General features: G+C 43.9%; 2 protein-coding genes across 7 annotated transcripts in view; both read right to left on the reverse strand.

Moving 5' to 3' along the window:
- Positions 1 to 8,793: 8,793 nt before the first annotated feature.
- MLNR (motilin receptor) lies at positions 8,794 to 11,830 on the reverse strand. The gene is made up of 2 exons (XM_033052049.2): positions 11,062 to 11,830; positions 8,794 to 9,194 (listed from the first exon to the last, which is right to left on the reverse strand). The coding sequence occupies exons 1-2, from the start codon at positions 11,828 to 11,830 to the stop codon at positions 8,881 to 8,883; spliced, it is 1,083 nt and encodes a 360-aa protein (XP_032907940.1). The 3' UTR covers positions 8,794 to 8,880.
- Positions 11,831 to 12,024: 194 nt separating this feature from the next.
- FNDC3A (fibronectin type III domain containing 3A) overlaps positions 12,025 to 17,637 on the reverse strand; it is a 118,302-nt gene continuing 112,689 nt past the window's right edge. For all 6 annotated transcript variants that reach the window (XM_033052039.2, XM_033052038.1, XM_033052040.2 and 3 more), the window contains 2 exons: positions 16,992 to 17,119; positions 12,025 to 14,546 (listed from right to left, as the gene is read on the reverse strand). In XM_033052039.2, the coding sequence (XP_032907930.1) occupies positions 14,232 to 14,546; positions 16,992 to 17,119 (443 nt within the window). In that variant the 3' untranslated portion in view covers positions 12,025 to 14,231. The remainder of the gene's footprint in view (positions 14,547 to 16,991; positions 17,120 to 17,637) is intronic.

Below are 17,637 nucleotides of genomic sequence, written 5' to 3' on the forward strand. Positions count from 1 at the left end.
CCTTGATTTCAAAATTCTAATAATTTGGAGGGAGGGGGTTTACATTCTCCATTTCAAAGAGAAGCTCCTGCCTTTCTCAGCAGACACCTGTCCTCCAAACTAAAACAGCAAGTTTTTGTTCTTTGTCCATATATAAGCCGCACCTGATTATAAGCTGCACTTGGGGTTCAGACCAAAATTTTAGTCAAAATGGTGCTGCTTATAATTGTGAAATCATATTTTTTCTGTGTCTGTGCACTGTAGGTTTTAGATCCTGGATCCAGGTTTCCTGCACTACCATCAGTTTTTTTTAAGGTAGATAACTTCACACCTACCTCAAAATTCTAGCTGGAGTATAATGATAAACAATGAAGATGTTAATCTGTTTAAAGACTAGTAAGAAGAACTTATAGTACTTGTTCTTGGGGGTTTGGATCTTTATTCATCTGTAGAAGTCCTACTTTGACCTTTGTCTTGCCTTCTGGATTTAAAAACAAACCCTCTTAGAAAGTTTTATCTGTGAGGTGTTAAGCATCTCTAACAGCTAGGCCCATCAGTTCATGTAGGAAATATCTGATATTTGTTAGTACTAAGCAAGTACAACAAGGTGCTCTTTTTATCTCTTAACACCCCTTGTATAAATGACCTTGGAACAGATGTGCTTGCTTTATAAAGCAGCATGCTGAAGTACGTGCAGTGGAAAGGGAAATAGTTGGAGTGTGTGGTGGCAGGAGCATGATTTGTGATGGCTGTGATGCTGAGCAGGAGCCCAAGAGCCTCTGTCTTTATCACTTGGTGTCTTTTTCACCGCTTTGAAAAACAGCAATATTAGGAATCATGTAAAAGTCAGTTTGACAACAGTGAAGGCAGCATCTGTCAACTCTATGTCATGGAAGCAGAAAAAGGGTTTTGCAAATTCTCTGCCTGTCTCCTGCTGGAGAAGTTGTAAGCCCCAATCCCTGCTTTGTGAGGGGGAGTTCGGTGTCCTGCCATGTTGGTGGTTCATGGCACCACTGATAATTTTTTTTATGAGAAGCTTTTTCCTCACTGGACACTGAAAGCAGCCAGTGATGCCTCTTCCTTCCTCCAAGCACAGCCAGGTTTGTGCAGACAGCCTGGAAATGCTTGTTTCTGCAGTTACCTACACATACTTGGACTAAAACACTCTCCTGCTGGTAAACAGCAGCCACTGAGGCACAGCAGAGGTGTTTTGTGGGGTGGTGATGAACGTCCTTTGGCTGCACCAGGGTTCCTTCCAAATGGCACTAAGCACTATCAGGATCCTTTGTAGCTCAGCGACCACTTTGAGTTTGCTCCACTGGCTTCAGCATGAGTGTGAGGTCCTGGTCACTCCACACCACCCTGCCCTGTAGGTCTGTGACCCAAACTCATTACAGTCCAGCTTCCCTGAGCACAGGTGTGGGATTTTGCTCCCTGTCACTTGTGTGATAAAGCTTGGTTTTAGAGGTTCTGTTGTGTAAATATCCCAAAGACTGCCCAGCCCAAAACCAGCACCATGTCTGCTCTTCCAGTCTGCAAGCCCACAGAGGCAGTTTCTTTGGAGAGTGTCTTTTTTGACGACCATGAGTTGTAATACAGTGATGTATGCTGTCAAATGGTCTAATTTGGATATTTCTCCTTTTATGTAACAGAAATTACCTGTCAATTTTTTCTTAGTGGCATGTGTTTCCTTTGACAGCCTTGTCCCATGTTTTGGTGACAAGGAGGGAAGAAAACAATTTTGTTTCTGTATTTAGAAACAAATGCAGTATTCCTAGAGCCCGGACTAAAATGTAATACATTTGACATTTCCACATAGAGGCATATTACTCCTCACACACACTGCACTTCACACAACAAGAGGTGTCTGAGAAGAAGGAAACTAAAGGAAAGTGAGGACTCGGGCTGTTACAAGCTCATGATGAGCTGTTGTTCCTCACCAACATCTGTAATATGGACTCTGAAGACCAAATTAGTTAGTGAAGGGAAAATACATAAGGAGGGAAGAGTATATGGGGAGGAAATGGATCTGGGTGGATCCCATATGTGTGATAGGGGAGTTCTACTCCGTGGGACCAACTCCTGCTGCTCTTCCATGTTTTCCTTTGCTTGTCCCAGGCTTGTCTCAGCCAGGGCTATTTTCAGCCATGTCCATCCTTCCCTGCTTCTTTCCTGTCCCCAGGCTCTGAGGAGAGATCTCTCTTCACAACAGGCAGCATGGAAAGGAGCAAACATTTCTGTGTTCTGCATCTGTCCCTTCTGCATCTTTGTGGTAACTTCTCAGAGGCAGGAAAATTGGCCTGCCACTCTATGGGAGCAGCTTTCTTTGTCTCTGCTGCCTTAGCTCACAGCTTGCTCTAGAGGAGCAGAAGGCTATGGACAAGTGGATGAGTTGATTCCCTGGCACAGATACAGCTTGCCCAGGTCAGTCCAGCAGACTCTGCTGAAGTCTCTTGGTCTGTAAAGATGTAATGTCTACAAGCCTCAAATAAAGTCCAGGCTGAGAATGCTGCCTGACTTGACAGAATTGAAACCCTGGAATAAGAGAATGTTCCCTATGCTGTGATCAGCTGCTGCAGGAGAAGAGGAAACTCAGCCTCTCTCTGCATTCTTCTTCTGCGGTTGTGGACAGCTTGTGCTTCCACACGTTCAAAACATAACTTGTCTTTGGGGTGTATTTGTACACCACAGACAAAAAGCAGACCTATATTCAAATTAGGGAACTGATTTCCTTGTTAAGATGGGGAAAATTTGTTGCACAGGAGCCACACATTGGTTGGGCATGTGCTTCCCTTTATAATCAGTTTAGCTGCAAGCTAGGCAGTGCTGGTATCCTTGATTTATAGCAGACACCAGGTCATTTTTGTTGCTTTCAAGGTTTCCTGACATTGTTTTGCAACCTCTGCAGAGCTTCAGAATGCAGAAACATTATGCAGAATTACACAAAGTATTTAGAGTTGGAAGGCACCCACAAGGATCATCGAGTCTAACCCTTAAGTGAATGATCCAAGTAGGGATTGAACCCACTTGCAGAGTCCTGCTGTGCTTGGATACCCCTGATACAACAACAGTCTTATGGAACTGTCATGAGCTCTGTGATCATCATCACAGCTGAGTCTCTGAGAGCACTGACTTACTTTTGCTGTGCTGAAATGCTGCTCCTTGTCACACAGGATGATGTTAAATAAGTTTTAGAAGGGAAAAATTATTACTTTCATTCTTTTGCTGCCTTTTCTCTCTTACTCTGGCCAGGATAGCTGTCACCTCTGATACAGCAACTGCACCAACCTCCACAGGGATTTGAGTGCCTCATGTTACAACAATACATTGTGGTGGTTCTTCCATTCCAGGTAAATACACCCTCCCATCTGGCTTGTATTCCTGTCACTTCATACTGGTTTTAGTGATTTCCAGATGATGCATCTCAGGCTGCTTCACTGTCCTGAATTTGGGCTCTTTGCTAAGGACAGTGGTATCTGATGGAGTCTCAGGTTTAGGACCTGACTTCAGCCCAGACTGAAGGAGACCTTGTGGGTACATCCCTGGTTGCATGCAGGGGACATGCTGGGGTTGAGGGAAAACACTCTGAATTTCCTCTCCTGCCCTGCCTTTTTGCCTGTGGGCCCTAGGACAGTGTCCATGAAGGGCTATGGGGAGCAATGGAACCTGTGCAAGAGCTTTACTTGGCCTTCATATCTTGAGAAAAAATTGACCCAGCCCTTCTTAAGGGTTAATATTTTTTTTTTAAACTAGCTCACACAGAGGCGCTGTTAAAACTTTAAACAACTTTAACATGAGCTCATGGCTGACGGGGACAGACTGTGGTCAAAGCATCTGGCTCCCCACCAATCCCTGGCAGCCTGGATGAGCCCCTTGGCAGGATATTTGTCACAGGCAACTTCTGAAAGAGAAATAAATGAATCCCTCTGGTGAGTTCTGGCTGGGAGAAGGAAAGGGAGAAGGAGGGAAAGCAGACAGCATTATCTGTGCTCCGCAGTAGGAAAAGGAAGACAAAGTACAAAAGTAGAGATAGAAGTAACAGGGACTCCTTCTTGGAAAAGGGGTGGCATGCAAATGGGGTGATCTGAGAAGATGAGGCAAGTGAGAGGCAGGACAGAGCTGTCAGCCCCACTGTCCTCTCCCAGGGCATATGCCACCCCCATCCTGGGTATATACCCTTAGAGTTCTGCTATGCCAGGGAGCCTGGAAGCCCCCAGCTACTGGGAAGGGGACTGAAATGATGTGTAGGGCACCTCTGATCCTGGCTATGGGGGACTGAGGACATCGGCTCTCGGACGCATGCAGCCCCGGAAAAACAAAGCATTGTTGCTGCTCAGAGCTGCTGCAGGAAGAGATTCCAACCTCCTCTCTGTTAGGTACTTCCCAACCTGGACAGCCATTTTCTGGTCCAAAACTGGCTTTCTTAAATGCTCTGGAAATCTCAGGACTTGGTGGCATGCTTGGAAATTTGTTTGGCCCATACAAGAACTGGATGACATCAGCCTTAATATTTTGGGTCACCGGAGGGTTCCCACAGTAGGGACACTGAGAAGAAGACAGCATTGCTTTTGCTTCCCAGTGTTTTGAGGCTCAGTTTGAGGTCCCATCAGTGACGTCTGGGCAGGCGCCAGAGATCCTTAGTCCCTAGATATTCACCCAGATGTTGCAAGCCCTCGTCTGCCTTGTCACGAGAAGCACCAGGCCTGCCTCATCAGTAAACAACAATGCAACAACTGGATTAGAGCCTGTGGGAAATGCTGTGCTTTGCCTGATGGGAAAATCTTTTACCATCTGGTACCAAGTGCACAAGTGGTTAAACTTTGTGTCTGCCCCCCAACTCCTCAAATGCAAACCTTTTCCCCACTTGCAGTGTTTTCCCCTGATTTTCTTCTGAGTTCCAGGAAATCCCCACCAAAGCTCGAGTGCAGCATCACAGGTGACCAGGAGCACATAGCAACAGTAAACCAGTTTGTAAATAGTTCCCCAAAGCAGTGAAATATAATTTTATTTTGGGTATACTAATTTTATCATAGATTTGGCCTATTTTGGTAATGTTAAGCCTGTTCCTGAGTCAAATAGGAAGTGGCACCCCAGGGATGCTGGGGCTTGCTCCCATCAGACTCGATTGATCCAAAGCCAAGACCATGTTTGTTGGTTTAGCTAATTCAGAACAGTTTGGGCCCTTTTATACCTATTTGTTTTTCCCCTTACTTTGTATAAACCCTTTGTTTGATTGCTGAGATGGCCTTAGGCTTTGTGTTTCCTGTGGGAGTGATGAAAGTACAGTGACAAATGGAATTTTAAGGGGAGGAAACATGTCCCTGCACCTCTCTGTTTGCCAAGCCAGCTGCACCTGGCCCTTGGAGACAGCATCACTCCAGCAAGTACAAGAGCAGCTTTGAACCTGAGAGGTCTGCGTTTACCCAAATGCACCAAATCTCTCTAAAGACTTTTCTCCTTTCCTTTCCTTCCTTTCCTTTCCTTTCCTTTCCTTTCCTTTCCTTTCCTTTCCTTTCCTTTCCTTTCCTTTCCTTTCCTTTCCTTTCCTTTCCTTTCCTTTCCTTTCCTTTCCTTTCCTTTCCTTTCCTTTCCTTTCCTTTCCTTTCCTTTCCTTTCCTTTCCTTTCCTTTCCTTTCCTTTCCTTTCCTTTCCTTTCCTTTCCTTTCCTTTCCTTTCCTTTCCTTTCCTTTCCTTTCTTCTCTCTGTCTCTTTTTCTTATTTTCTCTATTTTCCTTCCTTCCTAGTGGGCATACCCCAATGCCACCCCAGTGCTGAGGGCCAAGCTGTGCCTTTCGACTATGGTTTGTGGGAAGAATTTCTTTCCTCTCTGTTCTGAAAAACCTGTTCACATGTTTGAATATGAATGGTTTTAGGTTTCTTTCAAGCTTCAGGTGGCAAACCTGGGGTTCAGCTCTCCCTCAGCACAACCACAACTCTAGTAAGTCTCAGGGCTCTGTCAAATCGCTGATTTTCTTTCCTGTGATTTTCAACATAACTACATGTGTGCTTTAATAAAGAGACGATCTTACCACGCTTCTCTCATTATCTGGTCTCTGTGCTTTTCTTTTACACCCCTGCCCCATTTTCTCTCTCTTTCTAGTCAATTTTCTCTTGTATTTTTTAGCCTTCGTGGTATGGAAACTAATTCCAAAATACTTAGAGATAGCCTGCCTGCATCTGGACTGAGAGTTCCTGGGAAGTGCTATTTTATTTACAACATCCCTGCTTACACAATCCAGTACTGAATGCCAGAGACAGCAGTGCCAGGCCTGGTTAATTCTGAGTAAACACCCCAAAGTTCATCTATTTCCTAAGCCTTTGTTCTAGTGGGGAGAGAGCTTTAACAACAAGGCATTGCAAGCTCACAGGTGTGATTTTGCTGCCTGTGTTACTCTATTAAGTATGCAAGGGGGATACATTTTAACAGGGATACAAATGACTTTCCCAGAAAAACAGACCATTTCCATGGAGTCTGCCAGCAGGAGCAGAAGCTCGCTGCAGCTGCAGCAGCTGAGGATGGGCAGGAGCAGCCCAAGCCTGGAGCTCCATGCAGAAAGAGTCACTCCATGAGCAGCTTGGGAGCAGCGGCTGGAGTCCCAGGTGAGCGGCACCTGCCTTGGACACCCTGCACACACAGGGCACAGCAGTGCCAGGCCTGTCTGTGGCAGGAAGTGCACCCTAGGAAAAGGGGTTCAAGGGCAGCATCCCACCAGGGCATTTCCCTCCTTCCTCCACTCACCTTGTGCTTTTGGTACCTATGCAGTTTCTTTTGGGGAAGTTTCTGATGAGCAAGTATTTCACTCTCAGTGCAATTTAGCAGAAATTGATAAAGGAAAAGCCATTATCAGGAAACTGCAGGCATGCAGAAGCAGCTCCAAGGCCACATATCAATGTGATAAAGTTTTTTTTCTCTCCTTGGTCTTCATACATTTACAAAGATTACTGTTCATAACAACTTATCCAAGCTCCCCAAAAATAACACCTGTTCTTTTATGATAACTGAACATCTTAATGACACCCCCCACAAAAGCAACCTAACCTAAGCCTTGCAGACAACTGTTCTCCACCAGTATGAAGCTGACAGACAAAGAAAATGTTACGTGTATGCAGTGAGATAAAAGATTCTTTTTCTGTCTTTAGAATTTTTTAGATTTTATTCAGTGACTCAGAGTCACAGACTCTCTAATGGAGAACTGGTCATATTTTTAAAACTTGAAGAAGACTTGGGTTCAACTCTGCTGCTCTGAGATCTCTGAGCTAGCTGTTGAATTCTGTAGAATTGATCTGGACAGGCTGGATTGATGGGCTGAGAACAGTTCTATGAGGCTCAATAAGGCCGAGTGCTGGGTCCTGCACTTTGGCCACAACAACCCCAGGCAGCGCTACAGGCTTAGAGAAGAGTGGCTGCAAAACGGTCCAGCAGAAAATGACCCGGGGTGCTGGCTGACAGCAGCTGGACATGAGGCAAAGTGTGCCCAGGTGGCCAAGAAGGCCAATGGTAGCAACAGTGTGCCAGCAGGAGGAGGGCAGGCATTGTGCCCCTGTACTCAGCACTGGTGAAGCTGCACCTCAAATCCAGTGTTTGGTTCTGGGCCACTCACTACAAGAAGGACATGGAGGTGCTGGAGTGTGTCCAGAGAAGGGCAGTGGAGCTGTTTAAGGTTCTACAGCACAACTCAGGAGTGGCTGAGGGAAATGGGGTGCTCAGCCTATATAAAAGGAGACTCAGAGGGGACAGTATCACTCTCTACAACTGCCTGAAAGGAGGAGAAGTTGACAGAGAACCAACAGCAAGCATGGACATACCATCAGTGATGCTCCTGTAAGTGCAATCCCACATCATCAATTTTGGTCCAGATTTACCCCACTAGAGCCAATAAAGTAACAAGTAAAATGCACAGAGGCAGAGATCCTCCAGAGAAAACACTGCAACAGCTTCTTCTAGCTTTTCCTCACAAATAGCCTCCTTCCTAAATTGTACAGTTGAAGTTTCCAATTAAAACCTTTTGGAGCAGAATTAGTGAGTGAGTTTTTGACTTGCAGTGCAGCATTATGCAGCATGAAGTCCTGGGCATAGTCCAGCACATTCGGTGATGGGTCTTGTTTGTGGCAAGATGGGTTAACTTGGTTTATTTGCACACACAATGCACAATGTGACGCAGTGGAGACACACCACTACCATTTACCAAACACTGCTCATCTATCCTAAGGAAGTGATCTGGGATATCTCAAGTTCTACTACAGAGGATTGGTTGCTAACATATAAATAAAAGACCTTATTTGATCCTATGGGTCAGGCCAAAAGGGTTAAGCCCAGAGACTGCTGTGTGCAGCAGATGCTTTCCTAAGGGAATTGAGTGAAACTGCCCGGGAAAGTCCCCTTCATGATTACAAGACCAGGCAATAAAAGCATACACCATTTTCAAGAGCTGTTCAGGTTGCTGGGTGATTTTTTTTTGCATCCATCTCCTTGCGAGACTGTGTTTTGTAAAACCTTGTTTACAAGAAAAACCGTTTAAAAGGGTGAAGGGTGCCTGGAGTTTTACCCATTACAGCTCCCAAGAAGTGCTCCTTTGCAGACCTTGGTGTTACAGTTTTAGAAAATACTGGAAATGGCGCAGAGCACGTGCAGTGAACAATATGTAATAAAGTAAACCCATAGTTTTACTGGCAATTTACTCCAGCTTTTCCTATTGACTTACCATCTTTCACAAGTTGCACATCATTCTCCCTACTTCATGGTGCCTGCTTGCTTTGTTATCAAAAATACGGGTATCCCAAAATACAGACAGTTGTGAAATACCACATGCCCTAACAAACGTCCATCCTTTTGCGACTCTGCCGTGAGAAGGGCATTCCCTTCCTTAGGCAAGAATGCCTGAAGAAGTGCGGGGTGCAGTCTCAGAAGGTGGTGGTGTAATCGTTCCTTGTGCTGCCGCTGGTCTCTGTGTAGCCCCCAGCGTCTTTTGTTACTGTGAAAGCCCTTTTTGCAGCTCGGCGCGGCAGCAGCAGCTTGCAGACTGCTGCCCTGTATTTCTTCGAAACGAGGTTGTAGAGGACAGGGTTGATGGACGCGCTCAGGTAGAAAAGCTGCAGGGCGAATATGTTAAAGTACTGGGAGAACAACATCGTCCTTATGTCCCGGGTGTTTATAAATATGATCCTGCCAATGTGGAAAGGCAACCAGCAAATTACAAAGGCCAGAACCACCACAGCTATAAGACAAAATAACACATGCGGCAGTTAAGATGAGTTAACTTTTCAACCATCCAGTAAACTAAATCTTACATGGCTAATTTTGCAGGCTCTTCTAACTGATACAAATGATATATAGAAATAATAGCAATAAATTGTTGGAAAACCATGAAAATGAGAATAGCATCAAATCTGACTTGTAAAATGTAACTGGTAAAATTTTAAGCTAATTTGTGAGATGAGGTCTGCTGAGAAAAATGTGAACAGTAGCAGTGGAGTAACATCTGTATAATAACATCAGGCACTACAGAAATTCCCCCTGGCTATGTTTGTAATGCCACATATGAGATAGGAAAACAGAAGTCAGAATGAGGAGTTTTTATGGAAGCTCCACAGCAGCTCCATTTGCTGCAGAGTTGTTTAACTTGGCATGCATCACTAAAAAAGACCCGGGCTGCACCTCAGTCACCCAAGCTCCCACAGAATTCAATCTATTGTGGTAGGATGGTATCTAACATAAAGACTTCACAGTGTAGTTGGGCTATTGATTTTTTTCCACTAAAGCTTTTTCATGCATCCCCAGATTATTACTGCTGGAGACAGCTACTTGCCTAGATGGATCTCTAGCCTGAGTCACTTCAGCTGTTTGCCTAGTCCTGTGCTGGATTTTAACACAGGAGAGAACAAATAAAAACCCTCTTGGAAATGGCAACACAGCAGGAGTAGATGAGGAGCAATTACATAAGTGTATTACTGTATCCACACTTTTAATTATTTTTGTTTATAAATGCACGAAAGTAAAACAAACAATCATTTGTAGAGCATCTTCCGTGTTTCTCAGAGCTTAAATAAAAGGGATGCAGCCAAAGAAAGTCTACACCTGAAAAACACCACACACACCTAGTGCTGCTGGATCTTTGAGATTAGGGGCCACTGGTCTCATTCAGTGGGTTCTGAAATCATGGATATGGGTGTTCCTGTTGGAAAACCTCATGCCTGTTTCTGTGTAAGTACCGTCCTCAAATAAGTTGGCAAAATTCTCTCAGGCTTATTAGTTTCTTTCCTCTGTGCTACGTTATTTCCATCCAGCTGATTACACTCTCAGTAAAAGTCTCTCATGTGACATGTAAAAACTACACTAAAGGTAGGCAAAAATAATAATTGGGGCATTTTGTTTTATGTTCCTTAGTCAATAGTTGGATTTCTTTTTTCTTTCCCTTCAGATTGGTCACTACTTTCAAACATTAAAGCCCCAGAGGAGACTCCGATCTCTAACTTTCCAGAGTCTGATGCTGGGTTACTGAATGTATGACTAAGAAAATGAACTAAAAATTATCAGCATCCTACATCTGTAGGAAGTGCTTCGGTATTATGGGATTTGTCTCCAAACAGCTCGTAAGGGCTAAGTTGCTGGTTTTCAGCCTCCTCGGGCAACCAGCGGATTTACTTCTTGAAGAGCTACAAATGACCACTAAGAACTTGCTTTTCAGAAGCAGAAATTTTCTATGCAGAGGTGATGCAGCCCACTGGAAGAGACTGCTGATGTTACCATAGTTTTTCTGAAGTTGCAGGCTACCTTGTACTTACTTGGCTCTGTCAGGTAAAATTCAGAAAATGGGCATTTCTACGGAAGGCAGTCGTGCTGCTGGATGTGCAAAAGCCACGGGGATGAAGCCTCAGTTGGGAGGGAGTGAAATCCCTGCCGTAGAAGTTCCCGGGAGTACCGATGGGCTCGGCAGCGTGGCTGGGATGTCCCCCTGCGCTACTCCCTATCCTGCAGGGGAGCTGCGGGTGCTTCAGCCCTGCCACCGTCCCCCAGTCCCGGTCCTTGCCCCAGCCCCGGTCCTTGCCCCAGCCATTGCCCGAGGGGATGGTAGCGGGACTCACCCAAGATGCGGATTGTCTGGCGGTGCCCCTTCTCCCGGAGGAGCGAGCTGGGGCCCCGCAGGCGGGAGTTGCTCCGCCACAGCTCGCGGCCAATGAAGCCGTAGAGGACGCTGAGGCAGGTGACGGGCAGCACGAAGTAGCAGGTGGTGACCCAGAACATGGTGGCCAGCAGGCCGGACTGCAGCGCCTGCGGGGTGGGCTTGCACTCGCGGCTGAAGTCAGTCTGGTTGTCGGGTTGCTCCACGCCGACCAGGAAGAAGAAGGGGCTGGCGGAGAGCAAGGCAAAAGCCCAAAGGATGCCGATGGTGGCTTTCACCCGGCGCTTGGTGACAACCACCTTGGCCTTGAGGGGGAAGCAGATGGCCAGGTAGCGCTCCACGGTGAGGGCGGTGATGTGGAGGATGGTGCAGTAGGTGCAGCCCTCACTGAGGTAGTGCGAGAGGCGGCACAGCAGCTGCCCGAAGATCCAGGGCCGGGAGCGCCAGAGGCGGTAGAGGTCGAAGGGCAGCCCCATGAGGATGAGCAGGTCCGAGACGGCCATGCTGCCCAGGTAAAGGTTGGTGGTCGTCTTCATGTCGCGGTAGCTGCGGATGACCAGCACCGTGAGGACATTGCCCGCCACGCCGACCACGAAGAGCCCGAGGCAGACGGCCGTGATGGGAACGAGCACCCACATGGGCAGCGCCAGGCACAGCCGCTCGTCGCAGGGCGGCCACGGCCACGGCCACTCGGGCTCGCCCTCGCTGCCGTTCCCGCCGCCGCGCCGCATCCCGCCGGGCCGGGGCCGCGCCGTGCCCGGGGCAGCGCCGCTCCTTCGCCCGGCCCGGCCCCGCCCCGCCCGCGGCCCCGCCGCCCGCGCAGGTACCGCGCCCCCGCCCCGCCCCGCGGGCACTGGGGGAGGCAGGGAAGGAGGGAGGGGAGAGGGGCGGCGGCGGTGCGCGCACAGGACTGACCACCAGCAGCGAAAAAGAAGGTACTTTTATTGTCCACAGACTCTTAAAGGTACTTTGCTACATCGTTTTATGTATTTTCTATCAGACTATACAGGTTCGTCTTCATGGAGCCCGACGTTGTACAACCGTAAAGTGATATGTTTGGTAGTGTATCTATAGCGTTTTAAAAACTTTAGAGTTTCTCTTTTTCTTTTATTTATTTATTTTTGGAATGTACAGTATATGAGGTAAAATTAAGATTACATTAAAAACTGTCTTCAATGCAGTAATATGCACTGAGGCTCAAATGGCAAATACACTATTAAATGACTATCAAAAATAGGAGCTCATTTGAATTTTACTATGAAAAACGTAAGTCACTGCAGGTTACCTGCAGTAACAAATCTTACCGTTTTAGACATTCAACCGTAAGAAATCTCTGGGCTGTGACACGCAACCTCATTTGCACTGCCAAACATGGCACTTTTAAGAAGGTTCTAGAAAACATCAGTTATCGCGGTATCCTGCGGGAAGGTATCAGCCTATACGTACAAATGACAAATTCGAAATAAAATGTAAACATACAGTACATTTTAAAGACAGGTCATTCTCGCCACATGGAGGCCAAGTTCTTCGCCATTTCTTCTTTTTTTTTTTTCTTTAAAAAAAACGAAACTCAGCAACATTATTCTACAGCACAGATCATTGGACGTATAAACAATTACAATACATGCCCGTTCTAATATAAGAGAAATTCTTCAGAGATCTTCAAAGCACAAGACAGAGGTTCCTTTTTTATTATTATTAAGACTGACAGAAGTGTTTAATACTATTAAAAATGCTAAACTGAACACAACTAGAAGTCAGTAATGATCCACTATCTTGTAACTCAAATAAATTAAAAGTAGCTAATTACAAAGTGTATAACAAATAACATAAGTGTGATGAGACAAGGATTTTTTTTTTAAAGATAGTTTCACTACAAGCTTTGTGTCACTGGCAATCATTGACATCTAGCAGATGTTCAATGGGATACTTGTTAAAATTCAGTCTGGTCATTCAAGAACTCACAAATGCAAGCTCACAAAACATTGATGAGTTATGCAATTGCAAAGTGCTCTAATGCAACATTAACTACATGCAATCAACAATTTGGTACAGTATCCAAAGAGACATTACATTAAACATTAGGATCTCAAGAAAAAAGCAGCTTTAAGTTTTCTGGTGCAAATTACTACACTTCGTCTTCCGATTTGGTGCCCCAAAGAAATAGAGAAGGAAAGAAAGAAAGGAAGGAAAAAAAGAGAGAGAAAGATAGAAACAAAACAAAAAAAGGCAGTGCTTATTTCTGGTGGATATGGCAGGTGAATGTTGGGGAAACAGCAAAAATTCAATAATGAATTTTATCTCAAAATTCTATTGACTAGCCAAAATCAGAGGGCACAGACATCTGTATTAACTGCATCCAATCAAAGGTCAGCTTTGGAGATGTGTTTTTCAATTTAAATAACAAATCTAAGAAGGTCTCTCACACTCTCCCTTCTATATTCAGAAGAAGTAAAAGAGGCATTTTTGTAAGTAAACATCAAATCCTGGGGGTAAGATAAACCACTTGTGCCATTTCCTTGTAGTCTTTCGAAAACATCTACTTGCAGTGAAGAACTCCACATTTATCAGATAAGAAGCTTCCTTCATGCATACTCTTCCATCCAGTTTATTATTTGCTGCCTGAGAAAAGCCCCTTCTGTTTTTCAGCATAAATCCTGCTTCCCAAATAATTAAGACAAATGAGGAGGTAGAAATACAGCGCTAAATTGCTTTCACAGCATCAGATTAATATTGTGTACAGCACAAGTTTGTTAGTGTAAGTTTTAAATGCGATCTACACATTCTTCCCTGTTATGTTAGCAACCCTTAGAAGTGTGGGCCAGGAAATCATCTTTACACTTGCATTTACTGGTCAAACCCTTTCCATTAAACACTACGTGCCTGCCCCATATCGAGTTTGTACTGCATGAAGGCATATAAAGAAAAGATTATATTTCTGTGGCTTGCATTTTAATAACATGTGTCAGCCTATACCTACAAGTAAGCATTTTAAAGTGGCTGAGAAAGTTTGCATCAGTCCCAATGCCGGTGCTAAATGCCTGGTTTTGTAAAAGCAAGAGAACAGAATTACTTTTAGATTATGAGAAAGTAAAATGTAATGGGCAGCATTATAAAATAGATCTCTTTTCTTCACTTTATGACGAAGTACTGAATGATAACAGCAATCAGAATGGAAAAGATAGCAAAAAGTGCAAGGATGACAGCAGCACACACTTGGTCACTCTGTGACCATTGTGTCCTTGTGGTTTGCACAGTGTCCTTGTTGGTGCTTGCCGGTGGTTCAGTCCTCTGAGAGATGAATAGCACTGGGGTGCTGTAGGGGCCCACCAGGTCCTGGTGACCTGTGGCCTCTTGGCACTGACGAATGGCACACGCACGGAATCGGTATTCACAGTTCAGCTGGAGGCCTGTGTATCGGAATGACCAGTCCGGGCCCTTGTAAATCTGGCAATGAGGGGGAAAAAAGGCATACATCAAGTAAAAAAGTACTACATACACTCATGTATATTAGTATGCTTTTGTTTATGGTGAAGGTAACTAAAAAGGATGACCAGTGCTTTCACCTATGCAAGGAAAAACAGACAAAAAGCTCAAACACACAATTTAAATACCAGATAAAGCCTCCAGCTCCTTTGGTGAAACACAAGAACTATGCTTGCTTGTGTAGAATGATGAGTACACACCATCACTGTCACACCCACTCACAATGGGATGCAATATACAATATCGTATCACAGGATTCTAGGCAGTTAGCTCTACACCAAGCCAATTCATTAAGTCTAATCCAATCCAAGGTACTTTGTTGTAGTTATCTGTAATTAAAATACTATGATTTATCCCAATAAACACTGTATCAGGAAAGCCAGGGAGTCCTCTTTGTGAGCCTTAATTTCATCATATTCCCAAGACAGAGATGACTTATGAGGGTGCTCTCCACAGCAGGTGGCAGGTTAACACGAGTTCACAATGCTGCAGCATGGAGTGCCTAATTCAGTGAAATCTAAATTCCGGTTTCTCAAATTAACTAAATTTGCAGCTATATAAAGGTTCTGTGAAAGCCAATGAAACCTCACAAGGCTGCAGTTATAGGTACTTCAATAGGTACAGAGGTATTATTATTTTTTTTTTTTTTTAAAAACCCTTTCACCCTCCCACCTCCAAGTATCTGAATTTGCTTTATTTAACTGGTAGCATGATAGAGAAATATCACATCATCAGGAGCTTTCCCTATTGTTACCATACTGTTAGACAGTGTCCCCAGTATCCCAAAAATGCACACTAGAAATGTAAAGAAACAGGAAATCCCTTTTGATTTTGCTGTTAGAAGAGCTCTTGCTGTATCTGAGGCTACTCTTAGAGTTCTCTGACAAGTTGAGCTTTACTGGAATCTACAACCAAGGGACTTTTCCCTCTGAGGTAAAGCAGGCCATCAGAAGTGCAGCTTTCTCAAAATTCTGCTAATTTGGATCATGTATTTGGGAGTGAGCAAACAGGCCACTGACACACATCCTACTCCAGCTCCAGCTGTACCAGCTGCTATACCACCCTCGGTTGCTTGTCCCCAGTGCCTTGCCAGAAGTTGCCTTCCCCTCCTGTGTGTTTCCTGACGTATTTATAGAGTTGCTTCCTAACCCCTTTAAGATCTTTGACTGATGTTTACAGCTCAAACAGAACATTACTAACTTATTTTATCTGTAGCATGGAGGGAGCAATTTGGGTGATGGATCAGGAAGGAGGAGAAGAGAGTGAAATTTTGGCAGCAAAATAGCAGGAAACAGCTTAGAGCAAACTTCTAGGCAGCTTATTTTTTGTCCATGTCAAATAAAATTGCCACCATCATGTCTAAGTGTCTTAAAGGCTGTTTTTATACTCTTTACTTCTTGATTGTTCCAATTTTAATTTTTGCAAATTAGTCTTTTCATTTTATTCTAATTTACTATGCTAGATTGCTCTGCAGAGACAAAAACAATCACACAGCTCAGTCTACTTTGTTATTACCATACTCAAAGAGTAAACTTTATTTTCTTGCCCAGGTCATTTGGCAATACACACAGATAATCAAAGCGTGATTTGACTCTGTGTCTGAAAGCAACACAGACCACACCTTATGTACCTAATCTTGCATTTACAATGTTGAAGTTACAAAAAAGTATATTCACATGGCAAGACATCTCAGTTTATGGTTCATCTTTTACTGGAAAATTTAACAAATGGCCATAAGAAACACAGTGCTACACTAAAAGTCATGAACATATTAAGGCCTATAATCTACTGTAGCACAGGCAAAACGTATTTAATATTGAACTATAATAAAATTATAATATACTAGAATTAATTGTTTCTGTTCTGGAAGGAAAGTTCCTTAGCTTAGTAGTATGAAACAGTTTTCAAGCCTAATTTCATGTCAAATATCAGGCAGTTTATAAACTGTGAAGCAAAAAAAAAAAAACAACAAAACAACTGTGAAGCAAAATTAGCACTGAATGCAGGATAATTCCTACCTTGGCATTTCAAACTGCTTTTTGTTCTTAATGCAAAGAGAACCCTTCGGCCCTTTTCTCCTCAATTCTGTATCATTAGGTAAAAGGTTTCCTTTTGTTAGTTGTTCCATTAGTGGATGACTTCCTCACCACTAGATGTGTTAAGCCATATTTAGTGAACATCAGTGTAACCCAGAGAGGCTATAATTTAGTGCAGAATCTCCTTCTGAGATGAAGGAGATGGGTTTAGGAGATACTACCTCATATTATTTAGTAACAAGAAGTTGACATGGTGACTAAAACCATACTGGAACACAATCAGCTTTACTAAATCTAATAACTAATTTCACTAAAGTAGTTATCAAAAACAATAATCGAAGAAAACTACAATAACTTAAGCGCATCATACCTGTTTGAATTCTGAATCTTTTCCCACCATGACCTGAAGACAGTAGATAACTGGATCACCCTTCATGGGCTGCAGAACCTCCCATGTGATTTCACAGGTGTGATCGTTTATTCTCTCTATCCTTGGTGCTGAAGGAAGGAAGCATAAAAGTGACAGCTAGTTCTGCTTTCCCCATCACATACTGTCATATTCTAATGACCTTTAAAATTCTATATTCTACCACCTATTTTGTCTCAGAGAAACAAAAGATTCAGAATCAAATTTATTCTTCTTCCAGTGTTTTCTGGAGCAACAACCATTCATATAGGCCTCTCTTCCTAGTTTAGGTATCATCCAAGAGAAAGCAAATAAAATTTAGTGACTGTAAGTGCACATCATATACCAAAAAAACCCCAAACAATGCTTAAAATTATTCTAAACATGCTAGAAGGAATTTTCACCTTAACTTGCCACTCTCCTGGTAAGCAGGGGATTCTAAGTACCAACTTCTTATGTCAAAGAATGCTTAAAACCTAAGTCTTTCATTTTTTGAGCGAATATTTTAGGCAATTACATGAAAGGAACATTCTCCCACCATCCCTACCTGCACTTGAAAAGGGATTAGTATTCTGAATATTCCAAATACAACATAATACCGAAACCAATC

The sequence above is a fragment of the Catharus ustulatus genome, chromosome 2 (genome assembly GCF_009819885.2).
Source record: "Catharus ustulatus isolate bCatUst1 chromosome 2, bCatUst1.pri.v2, whole genome shotgun sequence".
Taxonomy (NCBI): domain Eukaryota; kingdom Metazoa; phylum Chordata; class Aves; order Passeriformes; family Turdidae; genus Catharus; species Catharus ustulatus.